The sequence below is a fragment of the Lineus longissimus genome, chromosome 8 (assembly GCF_910592395.1).
Source record: "Lineus longissimus chromosome 8, tnLinLong1.2, whole genome shotgun sequence".
NCBI classification, from domain to species: Eukaryota; Metazoa; Nemertea; class Pilidiophora; order Heteronemertea; family Lineidae; genus Lineus; species Lineus longissimus.
In genome coordinates, this window is record NC_088315.1 from 9,157,676 (window position 1) to 9,183,515 (window position 25,840).

At 42.3% G+C, this 25,840-nt stretch overlaps 1 protein-coding gene across 7 annotated transcripts; it reads left to right on the forward strand.

Annotated features, from left to right (window-relative positions):
- The first annotated feature begins 430 nt into the window (after positions 1-430).
- LOC135492054 (TBC1 domain family member 9B-like) lies at positions 431-23,972 on the forward strand. Of its 7 annotated transcripts, none has more exons than XM_064778178.1 (24): positions 431-566; positions 1,904-2,015; positions 2,222-2,273; positions 3,527-3,697; positions 4,361-4,447; positions 4,806-4,939; positions 5,371-5,436; positions 5,839-5,915; positions 6,600-6,617; positions 9,709-9,762; positions 10,212-10,413; positions 11,094-11,314; positions 12,635-12,817; positions 13,320-13,523; positions 13,787-14,028; positions 14,161-14,333; positions 15,122-15,304; positions 15,625-15,834; positions 16,395-16,583; positions 17,066-17,255; positions 18,912-19,007; positions 20,495-20,749; positions 20,888-20,991; positions 21,225-23,972. In XM_064778178.1, the coding sequence occupies exons 1-24, from the start codon at positions 523-525 to the stop codon at positions 21,990-21,992; spliced, it is 4,035 nt and encodes a 1,344-aa protein (XP_064634248.1). In that variant the 5' UTR covers positions 431-522; the 3' UTR covers positions 21,993-23,972. The 7 variants fall into 7 exon arrangements, with proteins under 7 accessions (XP_064634248.1, XP_064634251.1, XP_064634250.1 ...); XM_064778181.1 differs by having other exon boundaries at positions 17,066-17,234; XM_064778180.1 differs by having other exon boundaries at positions 11,115-11,314.
- The last annotated feature ends 1,868 nt before the right edge of the window (positions 23,973-25,840 follow it).

Here is a 25,840-nt window from a genome sequence, read left to right on the forward strand (position 1 = left end):
TTACTAATCCATTTTCTAACATATCAGACACCTAGAAACAGTATTTAGTGTTACAAAACGCTAATAAAGTACTGAAAAACTAGATATGTGCACGAATTATGAAATTAAAAGAGTTCGTGTTGAAAATAAATGTGCAGTTATACATAATGTGCTGTCGTAGGTTTTTGGAAAGTCCCTTTCATGACGTCATTATCGGGATTTCTCAATAATCTACGGTGCCGCAGTTAAACAAATTATAAAATCATCGTAACTCTAACTTTCGTTACACATCAACTGGCACTGTTTAAATGCCAGATAGAGGATTTGATTGTTTATAATGTTATATTATACATCTATTACACAGCATAAAACCTTTGGAAATGGTCGTTTTCTTTAACGCATTTGCGAAATTATTCCTGTTCGAAGCCCTCGTCAGTGGTCACGTGCACCTCCAAAATGTAAACATGGCGGATGATGATGTTGGCCAAAAATAAAAACAAGTCCGATTTCATCGCTTGATATTTGGCTATTACAAAGACAGTCATGTGGGTTAAACCGGAGGAAGTACTGCTGGCTAACGCCCTTTGGTGAGAACATTTTATTTTCGTATTGTCGCTTTCCTAGATGCCTCAATCCTCCAAAATTCTGTGTCGACTCCCAACAGCTGATCTATATATTTTGGTGGAGTGCATTTCATGTACATGGATGTACATGCATGCATATTTATATGAATTGTTATGTCAAATGACAATGACCTCACATTTTTATCCCGGAATTCCGATCGGGGATTGTAAATTTTAACCTTTATCCCTATCATTTCTTTTTTAGCAGTAAACATACAGTTTTCAGAAAGGTGTATGACTATCAAATCAAAAGTCCTCTTTGACAATGTATGTCCCCCCTCCCAAGCCAAGGCCAAGTTCCAATACAACGACACTTAACTTCGGGGTCGAATATGCAACATTTCTCAAAGAGCGACATGCATGCAACATTTCTCGTACTTTTTAAAAACCTTCGAAGAGATCTTTAACAATCAGGAGCCAATGTTTCAGCTCAAAATCTCTAAAGGAGGGGCAGAAAAGGGCAGGGGCAGATAAAGGCAGGGTGCATTGCCCTGTTTCAAGTTGAAATGCTTTCAGTTCACCACTTGCGAAAAAAGGGAGAGAAAATTTACAAAGGGCAGATGCTGTGCCCTACTTAAAAACCCTCAAGCTGAAACACTGACTAAGAAGAGCCCGGAATGCTGAGTACAAATATTCTTCATAGTTGATCAAGAGCAAACTGCTGCAAATTAGCCTATTATGTCCGTCTTGATGATGTGGCATTTTTACATACATAATTGGGTTGAAACTTTCCAACTGTCCTAGTTGAAAAGTCATTGTCTGCCCTGGAGAAAGTGTATTATCAACCCTAGAGAACTATGTAGGGCAACTATTTGCCTAGTCAACATGTATGTACAGGTACATGTAGGTCAAACTACAGTGCTTTTCTTGAATCGGATATTTGAAAATAGTTTTGATACAGGTCCATTCAACCTAGATGATTTTGTTCAATTCATTAGTTGGTCTCATTTGAACATTTTATTGCAATTTGTTTCCCATTATGCACACATGAAGAAGTTAAGAAGCATTTAATTTATTGACCCTTTGATTGGCATGAACGTTTTTGCGTGGGCCATTTTAACAATTTACAGAAGTACAACAATAGTCCTCAGGACTTTCTGTACATTAATTTGGGCACACCCTGTATTGAATGAAAAATTTGAATCGTCACACTGGAAGTGATCACCTTCCTGGCACAATTTACATTGTAAGTTTTTCATCATTTGATTTTGAAGGAATTCTATATACTTTAATACAACATGTACTGCTGACTTTGATTGTTGGAAACTTACTGTGATTTCTCCGTTCTAATCTATTTTTAGGGTGACAGAGCGTGCCAACTTGTTTTTCCTCCTGCAGAGGCGTAAGGGTCATGGCGGAGGGGGAATCACTGGTCTCCTTGTGGGGACCATGGACACCATCTTGGATACTAGGGTAAGCAGTTCCTACTTCCATGAAAGGGGCTGAGAGCACTTCTGCATATATGTTTGAAAAGATGGGACAAGACGTGAGAGTGAAAAGTGACATCATGAATCATAATGTAGCCTGCTCTTTGCGTAGGGCTTATTTGTTGTGACAAGTTATGATTGACTATGTGACTGTGAGCTGTATAAATAACTCCTCGCAATATTTTTTTCCAGACTCCACCTTATCGGATTTTACATCAGGTCTCCGGAGCAGAAGTCAGCTACAGTAAGTCTCATTTTGTCTTACAGTCCTCATTCATCTTCTGGTTGTGGTACTACTACTCAAATTATGAGAATAGATAGAGAGTAAGAATTTGGAAAGGCCAAAAAGTGCCCCACAAAAGAGTAATTTGTCATTTTGTCCGCGACAGTTGTACATATACTGCTATGTTGAGCGCTAAAATGACCACTCATCTACAAGTAACACCACTGATTTCTGCTTGATATTTATCACAGGTTGCAGCAGTCACGGATTGTTGTAGGGACATGCAATGACCACCACAATATTTTTGTCACATGCGATCATGATCGCAGGTTGCAGCAACTAAAATCTCTTGTTAGCGGAACAATTTAAAAACTAAAGGCGTACACAATGCTGCTATTCAAAAAGTTCTGATCCAGATTTAGAATCGTGATGCTGCACCATTTCAGTCCTCGAATCTCCATTAGGGGAGTTCCACATCGATGTACAACGGTAATTAGATCTATATGGTGTTCTCTTACGCTGATCGAGTGTTAATTCCCTTGAGATGCAATCAACGTCTGCAATAATCAATCATCTCGGATTACAAGACATCTGTCTGACAGCTGGCTGAACCTCTCTGTTACTAGTGTAAGGTCCACCATGTCTACCATCTGCGTCCTACCAATCGATATAAGTTGTGTAGCCCGTCATAGGCGTGAAAAAATTGAAATGTCAATCATGGGCCGAGGACACCAAGTTTTGGCATCTGCAATGGTATTAGTTAGATTTCGTAATACCAACTGCTAAAGCGCCCAAATGAGCGATTTTTGTTGCTGTGACAATTATCACTGTGATGAGCGATGAAAAATTTCTTGTCTGCAGATAAAACCAGAAGTTACTGGGTTTGATATTAATCGATGGTTGCAGCAATCACCATATTCTTGATCGCAGGTTGCGTGGACAAAAATTGCCTGTTTGTAGGTCGCTTAAATAAAACACCGCGGGGGGGGGCACAGTATCTATGAGAATTTCCAGGAGAAAAGAGTTTGAACTACATACACATGAATGGAAAAATGCTAATCATCCGCATACAATGTACAACCCCTGAACAGGCTGTAACCAATTGATGGGATTGGTGTCTCTACATGTACATGAATTGAAAAAAGACTCCGCTCCACATACCCTCAGTTAATCTCTCTGTCATATTTTTCTTCTGGTTAATACGGCCCACAAGAAAGTGGCCTTTCTAGATTGTCGCATTTGACCTCAAAGGACGATCTTTTCTTTATTTATAGCTGTTGCCATAGCAACGACTAAGAAGGAGATTTTCTTAGATTGGGAATGGTTGGAACAGAACCTGATGCAGACGTTATCGGCATTTGAGTCGGAGGATGAATCGACGGAGTTCGTCAGGTGCAAGATCGAGAGCTTGTGCGCTAACACCGCCATCGATCCTTATATTGAAGGTACGAAAAATTGAATTTGTGTTTGAATTTGAATATCTTTGTAATTTTTTCAGGGATTTTGTGAGTTTTCTTTAAAAGGCTTGTTTTAGTTGATTTTAAACTGGCCTTTAGTGATTATGATCAAACTTATTCCTTTCTATTTCGCTTGACACATGTTCGGAATCAGTGAGCTGGCAACTGACATGATGGAGAAAATTAATATTGGCAACATCTTATATTAATTTGTTATATTGAAATGTCACTACACGATATGATTAGTTAGCTTAGAGATATATCGAATTACAATCAAGGGTCCATTTGCCTTCTTTGTGATAATATTGCCAATTGTGATGAGTTGTTCTTAACGCTCTATGAAATGTCATGCCTCTGCCTGAGTAGCACCATGGAAACGTCCCCACCTGACACCTCTAAAGTCCCTGGTTCAATTCTTGTTCAGTCATCTGATAGTGAGAGCGACCCCTGTCAACAGTGTAGGTTTTCTCCGGGTCGTCCGGTTTCCTCCTGCAGTAAAGATTGCCCAGGTATCGTCTAAAGAGACAATAAAAACAAGTCAAGTTTAATAGCTCACGTGCTCTGGACTCAATATCTTGATTCTTATATTTACGTCTTTCGATGGTTGATGTCTAATTGTGAAGTCTAATTCCAAATGGTTTCTAATTACAGATGATGCAGAGTCGACCAACATTAAATCTGCTTCGTTCAAGTTCAATAAGCTGTTTAATATGCCTCTGGAGGAGAAACTAGTAAACTGTAAGTGCACCAGTTATCTTTTATTGAGTTGCTAAAGAAAAATCCTGGGTGAACAAGTCCTGAAAAGTGTCACGTCAGAAAGTTCTTCCTAGCTTTCCAGCCAATTGTCTTGTCCTTTGGTTTTGACAATTCTGACTTCTTTTATGCATTAGGAGTCCATCGATAATATTTGCGATGACATGAATGATGGGACTATAAGCCTCTACGGTCGATGATAAAATGGCGGTAGGTCTGACGCGTTTTATTCAGAAGCTAGGAAAAACACTGAGTTTTACCTGTTCTATTCTGTGGAAGAAATTCTCCAAAGCTTAATTAATTAATTTTGACTTTTCTAATTTTCTATAATTTTTCTCTCCAGATTACTCCTGTAGTTATTGGAAAGGTCGCGTCCCACGTCAGGGGTGGCTCTACCTTAGTGTGAACCATCTCTGCTTCTATTCATTCCTGATGGGCAAAGAGGCGAAACTGATTATCAGATGGACTGATGTTTTGGTGAGAATAAGACCCCGCCCCTCGCCAAATTGGATCGACTCTGTTCCATGTCATGGTTGGCTCTTCCTCATTCACCCTGGAAAATTAGTTCCCCAGCTTGCCGACAATAAGGCAGGCCTTCTAACTTGCGAAGCTGGCCTGTCCTGGGAATGGAGACAGACTGAGATCCTGACAGGATTGTTTAACAGATGACACAGTTTGTGTTCATTCTTTTGATCCGTGCCACAAGTAAATTGAACTAAACATTGCTTCTGTATAGTAACCAGACATCTCAAAATTGACCTAGACTATATGTACATTATATAGGTGTTCACAACAGCAATGTTGAATTTTATTCAATGTGTCATTACACGGAAATTCAAATTCACAAATTTTCAATTTTGGGTGTGTGGGCTACGCCGTTATTTTGATTGTAAACTTTTTTATTTTAGAAACTCGAGAAAGGCAACAACATGCTGTTTCCCGACAGTATTAAAGTCACAACTAGAGACGCACATGTAAGTCAGAAAACAACTTTATTTTTATTCCAAAATTGGCAAAACAATGAAGGAAGGCCCGCCATACAGATAAAGTGACTGGTGTGGCCTCGGCTACAACAGGAGAGTTTCTGGTATGCATTTGTAATTTATGTTTCCTGGGTACTTTGGACAGAGACATCAACTGACAACTGCTTCACTGGACAATTCATGGATTGTAGGAAACCAGACTCTCATGGGAAAGAGTGCTTTCAGGGTCATTGGCAAAATGGCTGTACCTTTGAAATATGTCTGTTCAAAGTAATTGAAAATACCACTCCGTTTACATTTTCAAGCCGCGCTGCCAAGTCCGGCTAAAATAAGCGCTGCGTGACCGCTGCCTTGATTCCCATTCCGACAATAAGTTTGACTCGATCTTTTCAGCACTTTTTCTCCATGCTGCTGCACAGCTACGAGACATTCCGCCTGATGGAACAGCTGGCTAATATCGCGATGAGACAGTGAGTATTGCGTCATCGTTCCAGGGCAGATCATGAATATTGTCAACCACTGCATTATTTGCAAAGGAGAAAGTGTTTTTTTCAAGGCAGAATTCTGTAAGCCGGAAAGTGCTTTCCGAAACAAGCCTGAAAGTGTTTCCTGCAAGCTGGAAAGTGTTTTCTGCAAGTCTGATGTGTTTTTCCCTACGAATTACCATCGTGACCACCAAGGCCAACCTTGGCATATAGGGCCTTCCCTTTGTTATCTGCTGTTGAACACTACACTACAAAAGACTGCCATAGCCACATGATTGCCTTACCTCTCCTGCTGGACTATTTAAACTGATAAGTAAAGTACTGTGGTACATTTATAGCCCCGCCCCTCAAACTAGAGCCTATTGGTGCAACAGTGTGTACTGCCAGCTGTCATCAAGACAGTTGGGGCAATGATTTTACTGGGGTTGTGATTGTACAACTAGTCAGGCCTACATGCATGACATGGTGTCGTACCAGAAATGGCAGTTAAGACTGCTAGAGGTTTGAAACTGGGCAACGTCTAGACATGTTACTGGGTTTATAATTGTACAACTGGTCAGGCCCACTGGTCGTACCAGAAAGTGCAGTTAAGGCTGCCAGTGGTTGAAACGGGGCAACCTACATGTAGAGTAGAATCGAAATTGTTGATGTTGACGTCTTCTCTTGTAGAATCTCAAAGCATATGAGGTAGGCTGTTAGAGATGGTTCTCCGTCTGCTTGGTACAACTTTCACAGGACATCCTAGGCCGAGGGCTTCAGGTGCTATCCCTGGAAGATACTGCTATCTTGTGTGGAAATAGGGAATAACGCTTTTTCCCAGCATGGGTGATCCCCTTTCAAATGTCCACTTTGGTAAATGCTGAACATGATGACAATGTCTATCAATTATTTTACCAATGGAAATACATACTGCATCATGAGAGACTCCACTAATGCAGTTTGCCGGTTTGTTACCCCTAACAAAGTACAGTTGTCCCCAGTGGGGGTTTGGTAATGGGAATTGTCTGCTAGCATAGTTGGTGGGCAGAAGTATCATCAAAAGATGCCCACAGCAGTAGCAGGTAATTAGTACTTATTCCCAACAGTAGTCTGGGTTTTCACATAAGTCGAAGGGTCCCAGGTGCTCAGACATCATTGCCTCACCAGACAGTGTTCAAAGCAGTGCAAAGTCTGCCGAATTTTTCGTGGTTTGGAACTCGGGTCAATTTCACACAAACAAATATTGATTGAAGTTGGTCCATGCTATCAAACCCCCTGATAATGCTGTATGTCCTGGGGAAGCTGGCTCATTTCTTGCATAGATTGTTACAGTGCATGGTAGCAGGCCTTTAGATTTAAAGTGTTCATTAAAACACTGTGTACCTAGTACCCTGCTGTACTACCAATGCATGTGCTATAATCAACTTCTGCAAATGAGTATCAGAAATATGATAGACTTACACAGTAGACAGATAGACAGAACACTATAGATTGCTATAGTCCCGTGCACCTGGTCCAACTGTATGTGCTATATCGAAACTGTTTATAGACTTGTACAAACACATACAGTACGGGCTATACCATGGATTGTAGCACATGCCATTGGTAGTATAGCAGGGTCATTCGACACGGTGAAAACGGAATGTGCCAGTGCCAGCAGCCAGTGCAGTTCATGTGGCAATATTTCGGCACAGAAATTTGGTAAGTTTTGATTTATCTTGCTGGTGTCTCGCAGATGAGCTGTATTTCTAACAATTTTAAATCCTATCTACTGACTCTTTTACCAGTGAAGTGATTCTCGTGATGGCATACACGGTGTCAGAACATCACTTCGGTTCGACTTCTGCAGAACACACACTTTAATAAGGACTTGTGTACTCGGCCAATAGGGGTTCAGCCAATCATTTCAGAGCATCCCTGTCATGGTAGCAAGCCCCAATAGCATTCCGCGATGATGAGGTCACTGCAGCTGCTGCCCTCTATTTCCCCATCGCTGAATTACAGGCAATGTCGGACAAACATGGGGTTTCGTAATGGATTCAGGCTTTCTAACTAGGGCAGTTAGATTCAATCTGGCACATGTCCGAGTGTTGGAAATACTACATAATTGTTCTGAATATTTCTCTCTCTGACCCTATGGTATCATTCATGCTAAAAACAATGCGGGGTCAAAGATAATTGACTTTGAAATAAGCTCAAATGCGTAGAAATAAGTGTCGATGTCCGACTGTCACGTGACTAAAACGTCATCAATATCTTATGCAAATGACCTTGTGAGCTATAAATAGTAACTTCGCGGAATGCTATTAGATTATGTTGCGCAGAAGTGTGACCATAAGAATGTTCTTTTTGTGCGTCTGCTACCACTCGAATCACCAGTCAACTTCTAAATTGTTTTCTGGGTTTTGTCGCAGAAAATGGGGGTCCAAATGAAATTTTTCTCTCAAGGAGCAGTCATTGCCATATCAATATGATCTGAAGGCCTGGATAGGTTCACTAACTATCCCTACTTTTAATTCTATTGAATAAATTTCAGATAGAATCTCCAAATTTTCTTTACATATTTAGATGATCTTGCGTGTTTTATCAGTTTACTTATCGGTAATTGTTTGTGCTGTTGTAAAACCCGAACTAAAATGCTGCACACGAGAGATTTTAGTTGCTGCAAACTGTGATATGGTGATGACAGTATATGACGGTTGCGGTTGGAAATCGACCGCCAATTGGTTGAATTGCAATTACTCATCACGTTGTCATCGCTCCATCGCAGCAGCTAAAATCGCCTGTTTCCACGGCGCTTAATTGTGTCTTGTTCGTCCAATCCTCTGGTGATTTCTGGTACTGTAGTAGTGGTCTTGCTATGAGGTGGCACTCACATTACTGGTGGCACAGGTGACATAGAAATATCAAAATGGATGATAACGTACGTGATTGAGGGAGTGATTGAGTAAGAGTGAGTGAGTGAGTGAGTGTTGGTACCTTTCAATTAGATAAGTATTGGCAGTAGAGGTTATAGGTCAATGTTATAACACTTTCCGTCAAGATCTTAAACCCTTTCAATTGGCTCCTAAATACCCTGGAGAGTCAATTCTCCATCTTTCCGAGAATCATGAGTATTCAAGCCAGGCGTTCTAACTTACCAATTAACCTGTCTTGGGGAAGGTCCGGGAAAATGTGTGCGTCACAATTAAAGCAGCAAAAAAGTGCACTCGGGGTTAGTTTACTCAAATAGCTTGAGTCCATCTGGTATTGACAAGGGCAGTATCACGTCCTTGCATTGAATACCAAGGTAAATTCACGACAGGGTTTGAATTTGATAATCTAAGGCAGGTTAAAAAGGGAAGAAATATGCCCCAGTTCATCCTCCTCACAGCATGTTTTGATCGTTCTAAGTGAATTTTACTCACGTTTTTGTGTTCTTATTAATAAGTTTTGGATATCCCGGACTTGAAAAGTGTAGGCAGGTTACACAGTGACGTATTTTCATCTAATTCTTTCGATTCCGACGCCTGTGTAAAGTTTTAGTGTCATGTTTTAAAATTTGGTGGGTACAGGAGACCTTATCAGGTTTTACCACTATCATATCTAACTTTGTGCTGATGACTTTGATGTGATTTTCTGGTCTGTTTAACCTTTCACATTTGCCATTTGCCATTTGCCAATCCAGAGAGCTGGCCATGACTCTAAACCCCCCCCCCCCAAAATGTCTATAAACCCCAAAATTTGTTGAAGTTACTACTTACTACATTTTTGCAAAATTGGTTGTGACAATTTATGCCTGTTTTTCTCTTTTGTTCAGATTATTATCAGACGAAGCATTTGAAGAGGATCATATGATAGCTGCTAGAACCAGGTGAGTAATGACTCGTACATGTATCAGACGTTGGTTTGTGAGAGGGGGGAGATTGTGGGGGATGTCATTGACTGCTACATGATCATTTTGGACCAACGTATCATAGCTGTCAGAACCAGACAAGTAATGACTTATACATGTAGTTTACTTGCAGCATTTGTGGTCAAAAGTTGGTTTGTGGGGAGGGGTATTTTATGGCTAAATGGCTAGATGGAAATCTCATATAATTGCACCGTAGTACAGTTCAAATCACAAATGACATCCATCCAGCATCCTGCTTCACGCCAGTTTGCGAAAGTTAGGTCTCGCTAGGCCTCCACCCTGAAGTGAAACCTCGATGCTTGTGCTAAAAGTGAGGCATTCTGCCCAGTCTTCCGTCTGGTTATGAAGGCGACTACAACCGATCCCATCTGCTACAACATTTTAATCTTTCCTTTTCTATCCACTAGGAGAAAAACTCGTAAGGTCTCCACTCTGAAGCGAGACCTGGATGCTCGTGCAAGAAGCGAGGCGTTCCGCCAAGTCTTCCATCTGCCGATGAAGGAGAAACTGGATGGTGATGCCGATTGTGCTCTGTGGGCTCCGTACAGCAAGACTCATCAACCGGGGCGACTGTACCTGTCGGAGAATTACATCTGCTTTACGAGCAGGGTGGGTAAAAGTTGTCGTTCGCCGTGCTGGAAAGTCTGATCTAAATTCTAAAACACCTTGGTTACAATGAACCACAGTTTACAATGTGTAATGCACTATGTGTCCGCTGTGCCTCGTTTTGATGGCATCGGTTATGATTATGATCATGACCGTGGTTATAACCGTAACCGCTTGGGTTGGTGCAAATATGGAGGCAGTCAAAAGCACGTTTCATTGTTTAGCTTGAGGTGTTTTTAAACAGAAATTGATACCTCACTGTCGGTATTGTCTTGCCAAACAGGGCTAAAACTTAGGGTAAAGAACTCACCCGCAGGTCCAAATAGAACACAATCCACGGGGCTATCCATATGTCTGACACCTCCCAGTGGGGGAGGGGGGGGTGTTATCAAAAACAAATACAACTTCAATGAAACTCATGGCAGAATTAGCTAGGACATTGCCCTTTTCAGCTAAAGTGCCAAGGGAAACATTTGATACATATTCTCGGTAACTAACATGCTGGAAATTTGCTTTGGGTTGGATTGTCCCTTTCAACTGTTACCGATAATAAACTAGTTTCTTTATCTCTAATTACTCACAACAATAAAATAAACTGCACTAACACCAAAGCTTTACTACTAACCAACTAATACACTTAGACACAAACACATCTCTAAAATAATCTAACCCATCATTTTCAGCTCTTTAATACGGTGTTTCAGATAAAAGATGAAGTTTCTGTCGTCATACCAATGAGGGAGATATATGTCGTGGAAAAAGTTGAGAATTCCAGCGGCACGATGCCAAATGCTCTTCTCATCACGACGAAGGGGAAGATGAACTTTATCTTCGCACACCTGAAAGACCGGAACGGTATTCTGGAGAAGATTTCAGATTTTTTGTCGAGGCAGCCAGCAGTCAGGTTTGTTTTCTGTTTTCTTATTTCGGTGACGAGTATGGTGGTTGCTGGGTCTCAAGAATATACTGTGTTGACCTAATAAAGCCGGTTGAGTAGGCCCATACGCCTATTACAGGTGAAAGAGGCTTTTTGTACAGGCAACCCTCAACCTTATTAACAACGACACAGTATCTAGGATTTCGAAGTGCAGATGCCATCTCCCAAAAAGTGGCACTTGCTGGCAAAATGGGCAACTCCTCCACAGCAGTATTGTGGTATTATATCTGTTTGGTTAGGGTATCCTTTGGGGAAATCGTTTGAAATATCAACTTTTTGACACAATCTCAGTGTGAAGAGGTTTCTTTCTGAACTAGGTTTCTAGATAAGGACGGGTGTTACTTAGATGCATGCAAGTAGGAGAAAACTGTCTTGACATATTTAGGAAGGGCAGAATGATGTGGGCAAAACATGCAAATATAGGGCATGGTTTTGCCCAAAGAGGGCTTGGTGCTGCACCCACCCAAAACATGCAAACAGAGGGCATGGTTCTCCCAAGGTGGGCTTGGTGCTGCACCCACCCAAAACATGCAAACAGAGGGCATGGTTCTCCCAAGGTGGGCTTGGTGCTGCACCTGGCTAAAACATGCAAACAGAGGGCATGGTTCTCCCAAGGTGGGCTTGGTGCTGCACCCACCCAAAACATGCAAACAGAGGGCATGGTTCTCCCAAGGTGGGCTTGGTGCTGCACCCACCCAAAACATGCAAACAGAGGGCATGGTTCTCCCAAGGTGGGCTTGGTGCTGCAACCACCCAAAACATGCAAACAGAGGGCATGGTTCTCCCAAGGTGGGCTTGGTGCTGCAACCACCCAAAACATGCAAACAGAGGGCATGGTTTTCCCAAGGTGGGCTTGGTGCTGCACCCACCCAAAACATGCAAACAGAGGGCATGGTTCTCCCAAGGTGGGCTTGGTGCTGCAACCACCCAAAACATGCAAACAGAGGGCATGGTTCTCCCAAGGTGGGCTTGGTGCTGCACCCACCCAAAACATGCAAACAGAGGGCATGGTTTTCCCAAGGTGGGCTTGGTGCTGCACCCACCCAAAACATGCAAACAGAGGGCATGGTTCTCCCAAGGTGGGCTTAGTGCTGCACCTGGCCAAAACCTTAAGATATAACCCTGGGCCTCCTACCATGATCAAGTTTTAAATGTATTGAATTTGATTTCTTGACAGATCCTGAGTTTGTGATATCAAAAATGATTGCCTCACTCTAGAAATCAGTGGTTTGTCTGTGGGTAGCTGGCTGCCTCGTGGTGAATTTTGTCACGATTTACGATTTTCAGGGTTGCCAGAAGCGAGAGTATCAGCAGCTCGTTTAGCGGAGACACGGCACAGACTGGTACCGACGAAATCGACTTCCAGCCGGCGCTCATCAGTCTGTTTCACCGCCGAGATTCGGATGAGGTCTCGGCTGCGGAAACCGTGAAGGAACACCTGTGGTCTGTCCATTTCTCCGAGTATGGAAGGTAAATATTTGTGACATATTCAACAAATGTGTTCTGGGCTTTCAATTAGTTCGAGGAGTTCGAGGCAACAAAATGCCAGCCATGTCCAAATTAGGGGAGGGGGGTCAAAACTGTTACGAAGTCTTGCATGATTTTCGCCACCGAGCTCAAGAGTTTGTGGTCAGGGTGGTGTCCTCTGGCCAGTATTCCTCTCTATTCTTCATAGGGAGCTAGTCTGAAGCGCATGAGTTGGAGTCAACATTAACATTGAGCACATTCTCACGAACCTATTCTGTAAATGTATTTCTTAAGGTGGCAGTGCCAGTGTGGTAGGTGCTAGATTGTCACCTGTTCCTTCCTGTCCAGCTTGGTGATGTCAGTTTTGGGATTGCAACCATCGTTTTTATCTCTTTTCTATTTGAATCTGTCAAAAAAGTTTGGAAGAAACATCGATAGAACTGGCCCGTGAAATGGCCTAGTCATTCCAGTTTATGTTCACTAACCAAGTTATCAACTATTTCAGAGGTATCTGTATGTATAGGACCCAGAGAACTCGAGAGTTGATCCTGAAGGGCATCCCAGAGAATCTGCGAGGGGAGATATGGATGCTGTATTCCGGGGCAATCAACGAGATGGCGACTAATCCTGGTTACTATGCATCGCTGGTGGAGCAGAGTTTGGGAAGGTCGTCGCTGGCAACTGATGAGATTGAGAGAGACTTGCACAGGTAATACATAATGATTGAATATTTTCATCAGATGACCAACAGCACTTTTCTCACCAATGTTCCTGGTCTGTTCCAAAATATCATGCACAATATTCAGGCCTTGATCCAGGGGGGGCCCACCAGACACACGGCCCACATAATTCATGAACAATATTCAGGCGTTGATCCAGGGGGGGGGCCGACCAGACACACGGCCCACATAATTCATGAAATATCTCTGTAATTGACCATATTCAATTTTTTGCATCTTCATACCATTCCAGGTCACTGCCCGAACACCCTGCCTTCCAGTCCGAGCTCGGTATCGGCGCTCTGCGTCGCGTCCTGACCGCGTACGCCTACCGCAATCCTAACATCGGCTACTGCCAGGCCATGAACATCGTCTGTAGTGTTCTCCTGTTGTATGCGAGCGAGGAGGAGGCATTTTGGTTGCTCGTCGCACTCTGTGAGAGGCTCTTGCCCGATTATTATAACACCAAGGTGGTCGGAGCACTGATCGATCAAGGTAGGTGGAAATCTGTCATTCCAAACAGTTTATATGATACATTTGACCAGGATTCTTCTGCCTGGAAAGTTGTGCCATAGAAACGACAATTTGCTTGATTGATTGATGTGTAATCTGTCATCTGTGTTGCAGGTGTGTTTGAGGATTTGATCCGTGAGTACCTGCCTGACCTACACGACAAGCTCGATGACCTGGGCCTCCTCAGTATGATATCTCTCTCCTGGTTCCTGACCATCTTCCTCAGCGTCATGCCGTTTGCTAGTGCCGTCAACATCCTCGACTGCTTCTTCTATGACGGAGCAAAGGTGCGTTCTCGGCAGGTTCCTGGCATTACAGATAGGAGTCTGGGAGCAAACAGTCAAACCTGGCAGGACGAGTAGGGTGACACTACAATAAACTTGACTGTTTGTAAAGATATGTAGGGTGACACTAGATTAAACTTTACTGTTTGTAAAGATGTGTAGCGTGACACTAGATTAAACTACTGTTTGTAAAGATATGTAGGGTGACACTAGAACAAACTTTCTGTTTGTAAAGATATGTAGGGTGATACTAGAATAAACTTGACTGTTTGTAAAGATATGTAGGGTGACACTAGATTAAACTAATGTTTGTAAAGATATGTAGGGTGACACTAGATTAAACTACTGTTTGTAAAGATATATAGGGTGACAATAGATTAAACTACTGTTTGTAAAGATATATAGGGTGACACTAGATTAAACTTTACTGTTTGTAAAGATATGTAGGGTGACACTATAATAAACTACTATTTGTAAAGATATATAGGGTGACTCTATATTAAAAAAACTCTACTGTTAGTAAAGATATGTATGGTGACACTATAATAAACTACTGTTTGTAAAGATATATGGGGTGACACTAGATTAAACTTTACTGTTTGTAAATATATTTAGGGTGACACTAGATTAAACTACTGTTTGTAAAGATATATAGGGTGACACTAGATTAAACTACTGTTTGTAAAGATATATAGGGTGACACTAGATTAAACTTTACTGTTTGTAAAGATATATAGGGTGACACTAGAATAAACTTGACTGTTTGTAAAGATATTTAGTTTGCTTTCCAGGTTGCATTTCAAATCTCCCTGGCCATCGTAAACACCGTGAAAGAAGACCTGCTGGACTGCTACGATGATGGCGAGGCGGCCACGCTGCTCGCCAATTATCTGGAGAATGTGACCAACCGTGATGCCACTCTTCCCATTACCCATCACACCGCTGCCTTGGCTCGGGAAAAACCTGAGAAAAAGGTAACATAACGATGCTGTCAGTGTTTAGATCCTGGTACCATGTAACTTTTAAAAGTTTAAAGCCAGTAGCCCGACAACGTTTTTTTGCTGGAAAACACCACATGTATTGTGTTTTTAATGTATCCGTCAAATTTTTGTGGGAATTTTATTTTTGCAAATTTTGTGAATGATCTTGATATGCAAAAATGAAAAGAGTGATTATAGTTTTTTGGTGAATTACAGAAATTTTGTCGTTTACAGTACAATTTTGTAGTTTACGGTACAATAGATCTTGAGTTTGTGAAATTGCAGTAAAAGTTTGCGATATGACTATCTTATAGACTTCCATTGATGTGAGTGAGCTGATCGCCAAAAGCTACGAGGATTTCGGTCTGATAACCAACCAGCAAATCGACAAACTCCGCTTGAAACATCGGCTGAAGGTCGTACAGGGTATCGAGGATAGCACGATGAAGAACGTGATTCGAAGTGTCATGGCGGACGTCCATGCGAAGGGAAAAGATTTGGAAGATTTGTTCCTGGTTTTCAAGGTACAGTAGAACCTCTCTATTAAGGACACCCTCGGGACTAACAAGTGCTGTCCTAAATAGAGAGGTGTCCTGATTAGAGAGGTCAAATTGAGTAGAAACAACCGCTTTGGGACTAAAACTAGTGTCCTTAATAGAGAGGTGTCCGCTAAGAGAGGTTCTACTCTAGGTCGAGTTGAGCACGAGTTAAAAATAATGAGTTTTGAGCTGATGCGCATCAACTACTTAATACTTACTACTAAAGTACAACATGATGGTTTAAGCCATCAAAAGTGTGAGGGGTGTCAACAAGGACATTGTATGCTCTATAAACCTTATTTGGGGACTTGTAATGTTAAGTAGGAGGAAACCAGAGACCCCGAAGAAACCTACGCTGTCAAAGACTTGCTCTCTCTCTAACATATATAGGTACACTGGGAATTGAACCTGGGATCTCCGAGATGACAGGCCCTAATTTTTTTATTGAACCACTTTGACAGTTGAACACGTGCACTTGTACTGTAAACAGAATGCACTAATGGACTTTGCTTTTAATAACTCGATCATTATAAATATATTTACAGGAGGAATATCTGACTTCTTACTATTGGAGGACCAACCAAACCGTCGAGACCTCGGAGAAGTATGATCCTTCGCGACCTTACTATGAACAATACAAAATCGACTTCGATCAATTCAAGACCATGTTCCTGGCGCTGTCTCCCTGGGCGGCAGGAAGCATCGCGCATTTGCTCGCTTTACGATTATTCAGGGTGAGTGTGTATGATGACGTGTCACAGGTTTGGTTGTCCTTCTGCCAGGATTTAAAAATGGAAGGGTATTTCTCCTTTTGGTGAAAAGGAGTAGGAAGCGTTTTTTTGCCAAAAAGAGGATATAATTGCACCATGAAGTCAGATTTGAATAAATGAAACTTACAGTTGATGAAATTTACATTCATATACCGCAAAATCCAAAATATTTGCACTGATACGGTTCAAAAACATCATCTAAAAATGTGGGTTTTTAGCCCACGCCTGAAATTGGCAACAGTCTAGCCTTTTGAATGTCAACATGAAGCTTATTCCAAAGCCTTTCCGCTAGGACAAGGAAGCTCCCATCACCGTACAGGGATCTGCAGGAAACATTTATCCTCGGACCTATAGGATCGTCCAGAATCTGTACTCCTCAGAGAATGGGGCAAGGCTTGTAAATGCCACCTCCAATACAGAATTTTCAAGACAATCGTCCATTTCAGATCCTAGACGAGAACAAAGACAACATGATCAACTTTAAGGAGTTTGCGTGGTGTATGGGCGTGATGAACCTCGCTGACCTCCCCGAGCGAGCCAAGCTATTATATCGTCTCCACCTCCCGCCCGCCCTGCTACCATCGGACATCGAGGACCTTGAATCGCCACAGTCAGGTACAACTCAACCACAGTCAAGTATGTACTTGCATGGGTGTCGTTGGCACTTTTTGTTTCTTTATTTCTTGTGTTGCGTCTTGCCCTAGATATTACAGGGTGTTCTGAAAAAAACCACCCTACTTCCACCACCCAAAACTTAAAGGTTAGGCCGTTCGTACTACTGGTTGTCCAGGAAAATAGAAATGCATTTTTACACAATGCTGTAATTCAGCTATCATGCATGCAACTTTGCTGAAACCTGGTATGTATCGTATTTGTACGTGTCAACACGATGGCAATGTTGAAATTTGTATTCGGTACATATTTATGAAATTTGAAATTTTCAAATTCAATTATAAATTTCAAATTCCTAACGAACACTGTAGGCCTTTAAAAGCCCCTGTGTCAGTGGATTGAAAATCTTTCTAGGAAAAAATGAGACCTCGATACGTGGATTTCGTCAAGTAGTCGGATGTCTGATGTTTCCGGTATTGAGAGGATTTCTGGGGGTTTTTTCTCTCGAGGAAAACGATTTAATTTTGCCGGCAGAAATGGCCCTGGCAATCCTTCTTGAAATAGGGAGGAGATGTGGTGACTTGTATGCTATGCCACTTCTGCTTTGCAAAACATTAATTAGGTTGATCAAGTAAAATAAAGACTAATTACAGTGAGTAAAAACTCAACTAATCTTAATTAGTCGTTATGTTACTTTTCAACACTTTAGCCTATCTATTTTTTTTCTCAATTGCTCCTTACACCTTTTTGAGTTGAGTACGGAAATTCCAGCCTTGTGATATTGTACAGGTCGGGCTGGATTCCAGACATATTTCCTTTCCCACAAGTTTCGGTTAATTTAGTTGCATGTTTTGGCTTGAGGTTCCATTGTTTTATAAGTTAGTGGTAGCGAAACCTTTTTATTGATGAAGTCCTGTGCTTTGTGGTGAATTGGCCACTCGAGATAAGTCACTGGGTCCAGGCGAACTGTTCTAGGATATATCGGGCTTCCCCTATTCCGTGCTGTTCTCAGACTAAAGACAATATTCCTCCACTAGAGTGCAGCACCAAACGTGGTTTAGCATCTCACTCTCGGACATCTGAGCCAAAAAAACTAAACTTTTTCCTTGTCATGATGCAATGAGTTCATGACCTCATCTTCCGTTTACTTCTCAAATAATCGACATTATTTGCAAAAGCAGAAATTTCCTGAAATTCCGCAGCATCAAGTCGTGTGACCTCATTCTTTATTCTAAAACACCTAGATTACAATGAACCTTGTCTAACAGTGCATGATGCACTTAGCGCCCACTGAGCCTCCTTTTGATGGTAGCGGTGGTGAGGCAACCATGACCGCTTGGGTCGGTACAGAATATGGAGGCAGTCAAAATCAAATCTAAGTGTTTTGTTTGAAGTATTTTAGAAAAGAAATTGATGTCTGGCTGTCTGTATTGGTTGCCTAACCAAATGCCACAGCTATTTTGCCCAAAATCAGGCTTTTGCCTGCAACTTAGCTCCAACCTTGGCATGTGAGACCACCAGTGTTTCAAGTTCGGTATCAATTCCTTAGGAGTACAGCCTGTAGGGAAGCCAGTATCCTGCAACAGTTATCTGACGAAACCCAGGGACTTCACCCCGCTTTTCCGGACATCGCATGTTTCGTCTCTATCCTTAAACTTGTCTCCCGTCTTCTTTCGTCAGGTGGGACAGAAAATGCTGTGGAAGCTACTGATTTCTTTGAAGACGATGAGAGTAGCTCCCCAACTAAATCATTGGGTGCTGAGAGCCCTGGCCCCGGTAGGTACCAAAATCTGTCACTCGGGGGACAGGGAGGACTCTTTCTTCTGCTTGAAATCATAATTTTGTTACCTGGGGGTAGTGAGGGAGGGACGAGGACTTTGTTTTGGTATTTGGAGTGGAAGGGAAGACGCTTGTGTAGGTATTCAAATTCATTGGGGATAATCTTTAATTTAATTTTTTTGTCATATTGTCATCCCCAAGTCATAAAGTGATCCCTAAAGCCCTCCCCCTGGCTGAAGTATTGTAATTGTGCTGTCTTCTTCATGTGAGGTTTGGGCACGGAATGTATGTAAGTTTGGGCTCTGGGGGTATGTAGGTTTGGGCTCTGGGGGTATGTAGGTTTGGGCTCTGGGGGTATGTAAGTTTGGGCTCTGGGGGTATGTAAGTTTGGGCTCAGGGAGTATGTAGGTTTGGGCTCTGGATGTATGTAAGTTTGGGCTCTGGATGTATGTAAGTTTGGGCTCTGGATGTATGTAAGTTTGGGCTCTGGATGTATGTAAGTTTGAGCTCTGGGGGTATGTAGGTTTGGGCTCTGGGGGTATGTTCAGTATTCTAACTGTGGCATGGTCTTTATGAATCATATGTTTCATAGATATTTTATCTGGCTAACTTTGTACAGGTAATTAACTAGAGATGCCCAGGGACAAGAAGAAAATGTTCAGATGCAAAAAATCAACATATTGTGAATAAAAACTACTGGTATCATTTACTACTATGGCTACTATGGCTACTACTATGCTTGGCTGACACTCGCTTGTGCACGTCTGCTCAAAATTTCAAACTGGCGTAGATCCTGGATGGACAAATCATAGCTCAATTAAGCTATCACCCGTCAATCAGTCTGCGTCATTTTCTACTGCAGCATGTCCACTGATTACTGAATACCATTATGGTGAATCCAAGTTCCACTATAGTGTGGTCACTGAATACCATTATGGTGAATCCAAGTTCCACTATAGTGTGGTCACTGAATACCATTATGGTGAATCCAAGTTCCACTATAGTGTGGTCACTGAATACCATTATGGTGAATCCAAGTTCCACTATAGTGTGGTCACTGAATACCATTGTGGTGAATCCAAGTTCCACTATAGTGTGGTCACTGAATACCATTATGGTGAATCCAAGTTCCACTATAGTGTGGTCACTGAATACCATTATGGTGAATCCAAGTTCCACTATAGTGTGGTCACTGAATACCATTATGGTGAATCCAAGTTCCAATATAGTGTGGTCACTGAGTACCATTGTGGTGAATCCAGAATTCTATTGTGGTGAATCCAAGTTCCACTATAGTGTGGTCACTGAATACCATTATGGTGAATTCAAGTTATACTAAAGTGTGGTCACTGAATACCATTATGATGAATCCTAAATTCCACTATAGTTTGGTCACTGTATACCTTTGTGGTGAATTCGACCAGAAATTGTGCCATGGTGAATGCAATATATTTACTTTCCTCTATTCCATGTTAATTTTCCAGAAGTGTTGGGAACCTCGCCACATTCTGCTAAGTCAACCCAAGGTCCTCTTGGCTCCTCGCCTCTTCCCCCAGTCCCAGAGTCGAGCCCCGCCAAGCCTATACCGAGTACACCAAAGTCACTAAACATCGGCAACCAGTCTGCTGGAGCCGGGTTACCGTCGCCAGTGGATAGCCTCGGTGGAGACACAGCGCCACCTATATTGCTGGAGAAGAGCGACTCGATCAGTTTGGGGTCGGAGCCAAGTACATCGAAAGGTGAGAAAGAAAATATGTCATACGGGTGAGGTGTTTGTTGAAAGCCTTTTCAATCAATCAATCAAATTGTCATTTCTCTTGCAAAACTTTCAACGCAAAAGAGTCCTGTTCAATTTCTGATGAATATAATTTTTTCAGACCTGACGGGAAGTTTTGATTACAAGTATGGTGCTGGCTACAAGAGTCGTTTGAGTAAACAGGACAGCCGCTCGGATATCAAGGCCATTCCCAGGATGAACCAGGTAGGTTCGAAACCATACAAATTAAAAAAAGTTTTGCATTTGTCTGATTGATTAAAATGTGTGTACAACTGCTTTATGCAGTTGTCTTTAATAGATATATTTCTCTGGGGGTCTGATCAAAGGGGGGTGTTTTTGTGGGGGTTACTTCCGACCCTGAAGGTGTTACTTGAACTTGGCACCATGAATCAATTGTCCTGCTAACTATATTGCTCTTTTTTCACTTGGAACTTCAGGAGCAGTTCATCCAACTGTGGAAGACGCTTTACGACATGTTCAGTGAAAATTCAGAAGAACAGCAGCTGTATCACTCGATAGCCACCGTCGGGACCCTGCTGCTGGAGATTGGGGAAGTCGGGAAGCAGTTCTACCTGAAGCATAGCTCGTCTCAGGAGAGTGGGAAGTCCCTTAGTAGTGGGAACTTCGACAAGAGCGTCAGCAGTGGGAATCTGGATGGCCAGAATAGCGATGTAGCCAGTCCGGTGGATACGGTTATTTCTTCTCCGCCGGTTGATGATGTTGCCACTCCTGTAGCTGGGAGTCAGGAGAGTGATATGAATCCCGAAGCCGTTGCCCCAGGGGATGGTCAAGTTGGGGAGGATGAGGTTGATGACGTCAACAAGGTGGCTACGGAGGATGCAACGCCGAATCTGGTAGTTGAGGATTCTGCCAGCACTAAGGATGCGGATAAAACCGAGGAATCGACGAGTATACCTGAAGGTGCGCTGGGGCCAGCTCAGTCTGAGCCGATACCGATATCCGCCTCAGGCCAGGGACACCAGGCCGATTCGACGCCGAGTTCTTACAAACCTGACCTGGATTGGTCCATAACTTATGAGCAGTTCATGGCGTCGTTATTAACCGAGGTGCCGCTGGTGAAGTTTTTCGAAAAGGAGGAGGATTTACAGGGGGCGATCGAGCGTTTCCGGTCCCGCCGCCTATTGCAGAGAACAAGCAGCGTGTCTGGGTCGTTTAGTTCAAATAGTTTGGCGTCGTCGTCATAACCCTCCCGGGTGTGATGAGTGGAGCGTGCCATCGGGAAGCTTTGTCTCCGCTATTCAGCAGCTGGTCGAACATCACGTATTAAAATCACACCTTCCATATCTGTAACTTGCTTGTGTTGGGGGCTATTGGGCAGTTGTTTGCGCATCAAATGACGACTTTGTTGCTGTGATTTTAAGCCCGAAGAATATGGAGTTGACAAACTCAAGATTTGATGCACTCACTGCTGAGGTACTCCCCAATCTTGATTTAATATCTGTGAAAATCTGTACAAAATCGATTAATTAATGAGAACAGTTTGTAAAGTAAGTCTATATTATGTTGGACAAGATGTCGCTAATTGTAAAATATTGCAGTCTTGTATTATATTGGACAAGATGGGGTGGGATAGGGGGGAGGGGGACCCTGGCTGTTATCTGTGATTGCTCAAAGTAAACTCTACGTATATGCCAAATGTTTGATATGACGGTAATTTCTTTTGGTTTTGCTATCAGTTTAAAATGGTGTTTTGAACTATAAAGTAAACCCCATTGTGACTAATGCTGTTGACATTTTTCTTCAAAAAATCCTTTAGCATCTTTGAGATGGTGGGATTATTTTACCATGGAACCCTTTCGAGAATGAGCTCTTCCAGTGCAATGTACATGAATTGATATGAGGTAGGGCTATTCCAAAATTTGTTAGGGTGGATGGCTAGTCAGTCTGCGGGAACGGTGCTCTAATGTTTTTTTGTGCTTATGAATTTATGTATGTATGTCTGTTTGTATTATTGTAGATTGGTTCCTTTCTCTCTCGCCAGGGGGCAGATCAGTCTTATATGTTGTGGGAGTGATGTTACACAGTGCTAAAAGTGTTCTTAAGATGACTAAAAAGCTGTCAGTTTAAGAGAATGTATCAAAAAATCTCGGATGTGCTTTGGTAGGTCAAAATATGAAAAGAAGTTTCACATTTTTTGACTGATCGGGTTAATTACAAAGAAGAGCCCAAACCATTATATAGATCCCTGATTCGTTCCCCACAGACGGCTTGGAGGCAGTTGTCTTTGCCTTGGAGGCCTCACTCCATCCAGGTGAGTAAATGGGAACTAGTCGGAAATCATCCTAGTCCTAGTCAAAAAGCTTTCGGGATAGACCAATGAATAAATGTAAAGCGCTTTGAGAATGTCATACATAATAAAGCGCTTTGAGAATGTCATACATAATGAAGCACTTTGAGAATGTCATACTTAATGAAGCGCTTTGAGAATGTCGTACATAATAAAGCGCTTTGAGAATGTCACACATGATAAAGCGCTTTGAGTATGTCATACATAATGAAGCGCTTTGAGAATGTCATACATAATAAAGCGCTTTGAGAATGTCACATGATAAAGCGCTTTGAGAATGTCATACATAATAAAGCGCTATGTAAGAACTGACATTTTATTTTCAACATGTTTGGTGTAGTAAACCTAGTAAACATCAGTATCACTGAACCAGGCACTTTTTATCTTAATACATCATAATCAGTTATAAACATTGCCATCAGAAATTTGACCGGATTGCTTGATATCACACAAGTCCATTATATGTGAGTGTCCGGTATAAACGAGTCCAGTGTATAAAAGATTTACTGTATATTGTAGTGTCACGTAGTTTTGATATGGTCGCTAAAATTTTGTTCTGATTCTTTGTTAAATTCTTTTGCTTATCACCATCTTCATTTCACAGATTGTCAACTAGTGAATCTGGGTGCAACCAGAGTCAATCTGGGTGCAACCAGAGTCAATCTGGGTGCAACCAGAGTCAATCTGAGTGCAACAAGAGTCAATCTGGATGTGACTAGAGTCAATCTGGTTGCAACCAGAGTCAATCTTGGTGCAACCAGAGTCAATCTCGATGTAACAGGAGTCAATCTGGGTGCAACAAGAGTCAATCTTTGTGCATCTGAAGTCAATTTGGGTGTGACAAAGTGTGCAGAATGTACTATTTATTATAAATAAATAAAAATAAAAACTATTCTGTAGTTAAGTTGAGTTCATGACACTTGTGGGTTCATTTTCATGAGACAGTCACAACCAATACGAATTTGGCCTGGCTGCTCCACCAACATGTTGCCAACATTGTAATTGAGATGAGACAGTCACAACCAGACTAAATCGGACCTGACTGCTCCACCAACATGTTGCCAACATTGTGATTGAGATGAGACAGTCACAACCAGACTAAATCGGACCTGACTGCTCCAACATCATGTTGCCAACATTGTGATTGAGATGAGACAGTCACAACCAGACTAAATCGGACCTGACTGATCCACCACCATGTTGCCAACATTGTGATTGAGATGAGACAGTCACAACCAGACTAAATCGGACCTGACTGATCCACCACCATGTTGCCAACATTGTGATTGAGATGAGACAGTCACAACCAGACTAAATCGGACCTGACTGCTCCAACACCATGTTGCCAACATTGTGATGAGATGAGACAGTCACAACCAGACTAAATCGGACCTGACTGCTCCAACACCATGTTGCCAACATTGTGATTGAGATGATACAGTCACAACCAGACTAAATCGAACCTGACTGATCCACCACCATGTTGCCAACATTGTGATTGAGATGAGACAGTCACAACCAGAAGAAATCGGACCTGACTGCTCCAACACCATGTTACCAACATTGTGATTGAGATGAGACAGTCACAACCAGACTTAATCGGACCTGACTGCTCCAACACCATGTTGCCAACATTGTGATTGAGATGATACAGTCACAACCAGACTAAATCGGACCTGACTGCTCCAACACCATGTTGCCAACATTGTGATTGAGATGAGACAGTCACAACCAGACTTAATCGGACCTGACTGCTCCAACACCATGTTGCCAACATTGTGATTGAGATGAGACAGTCACAACCAGACTAAATCGGATCTGACTGATCCACCACCATGTTGCCAACATTGTGATTGAGATGAGACAGTCACAACCAGAAGAAATCGGACCTGACTGCTCCAACACCATGTTGCCAACACTGTGATTGACATGAGACAGTCACAACCAGACTAAATCGGACCTGACTGCTCCCGAGGTAATTTGCTGCAAATTTGGATGACACGTTCATTAGAATGTCTTTTCTGATATGGCACCCTCTTTCAGTGAAAAAACTCTTTCCTAGCCTGGAGTATTGACAGATGATACATCGGCCTTCGAACTTTGTCTCTCTTCGGCTGTGGACAATCCGTTGTCTTGGCTGATCGCAGGGAGCAGCGGGGTAGGACAGAAACAGAACTACTGTAACAGCGACTACGAACCGTCCTTTCTGATTGAGACTTTTAATTGAACAAATAGCCGGACAAACCTAAGTGTGGCCAAAAGAAGACAGTGAGAGCTCTTTCAGGGACCAGACTATTTGAGTTGTCTCAGTGGTTGGGTCTGTCCTCAAGTGGCTATAGCAAGAGAGAGAAGGAATACTGTTTTTGTCCTAAGTTTCAAAATAGGCCAAAAGTGTCCATCCCCGACACACTTGACCCATTTTGAAACTTTGGAGCGTCACCTGAATCCATGGCTCCAATTCATCTAAGTTGGGCAGAGAAGAAAGCAGTGACCAAGGGTTGTACAAAATATGGTTTTTATTCACAATTTGTAATCTTGTAATTTCCCATCTTGGAAGAGACTGTCCTCCAAAACATGAGACACGAAAATCTCCAGGATTCTAATATTGGAGGAGGACATAATTAGACCCCGAATGGACAAGCTTCTTCAGGTTCCGAACCTTTATTTCCGAGAGGAAGGCCCTTAGAAGACCACATGAAGTTTCGAGGACGTGTGGTTATGATGTCAACAGCTAAAACTTTGGAG

What these genes read in the sequence shown, in the direction of transcription:
- LOC135492054 (XM_064778178.1), top strand. Translation starts at nt 523, where the DNA reads ATGTGGGTTAAACCGGAGGAAGTACTGCTGGCTAACGCCCTTTG. An exon ending in TCTTCTATGACGGAGCAAAG is followed by an intron (nt 14,334 to 15,121) that starts GTGCGTTCTCGG and finishes TTTGCTTTCCAG; the next exon opens with GTTGCATTTCAAATCTCCCT. An exon ending in GGAGCCAAGTACATCGAAAG is followed by an intron (nt 20,750 to 20,887) that starts GTGAGAAAGAAA and finishes TAATTTTTTCAG; the next exon opens with ACCTGACGGGAAGTTTTGAT.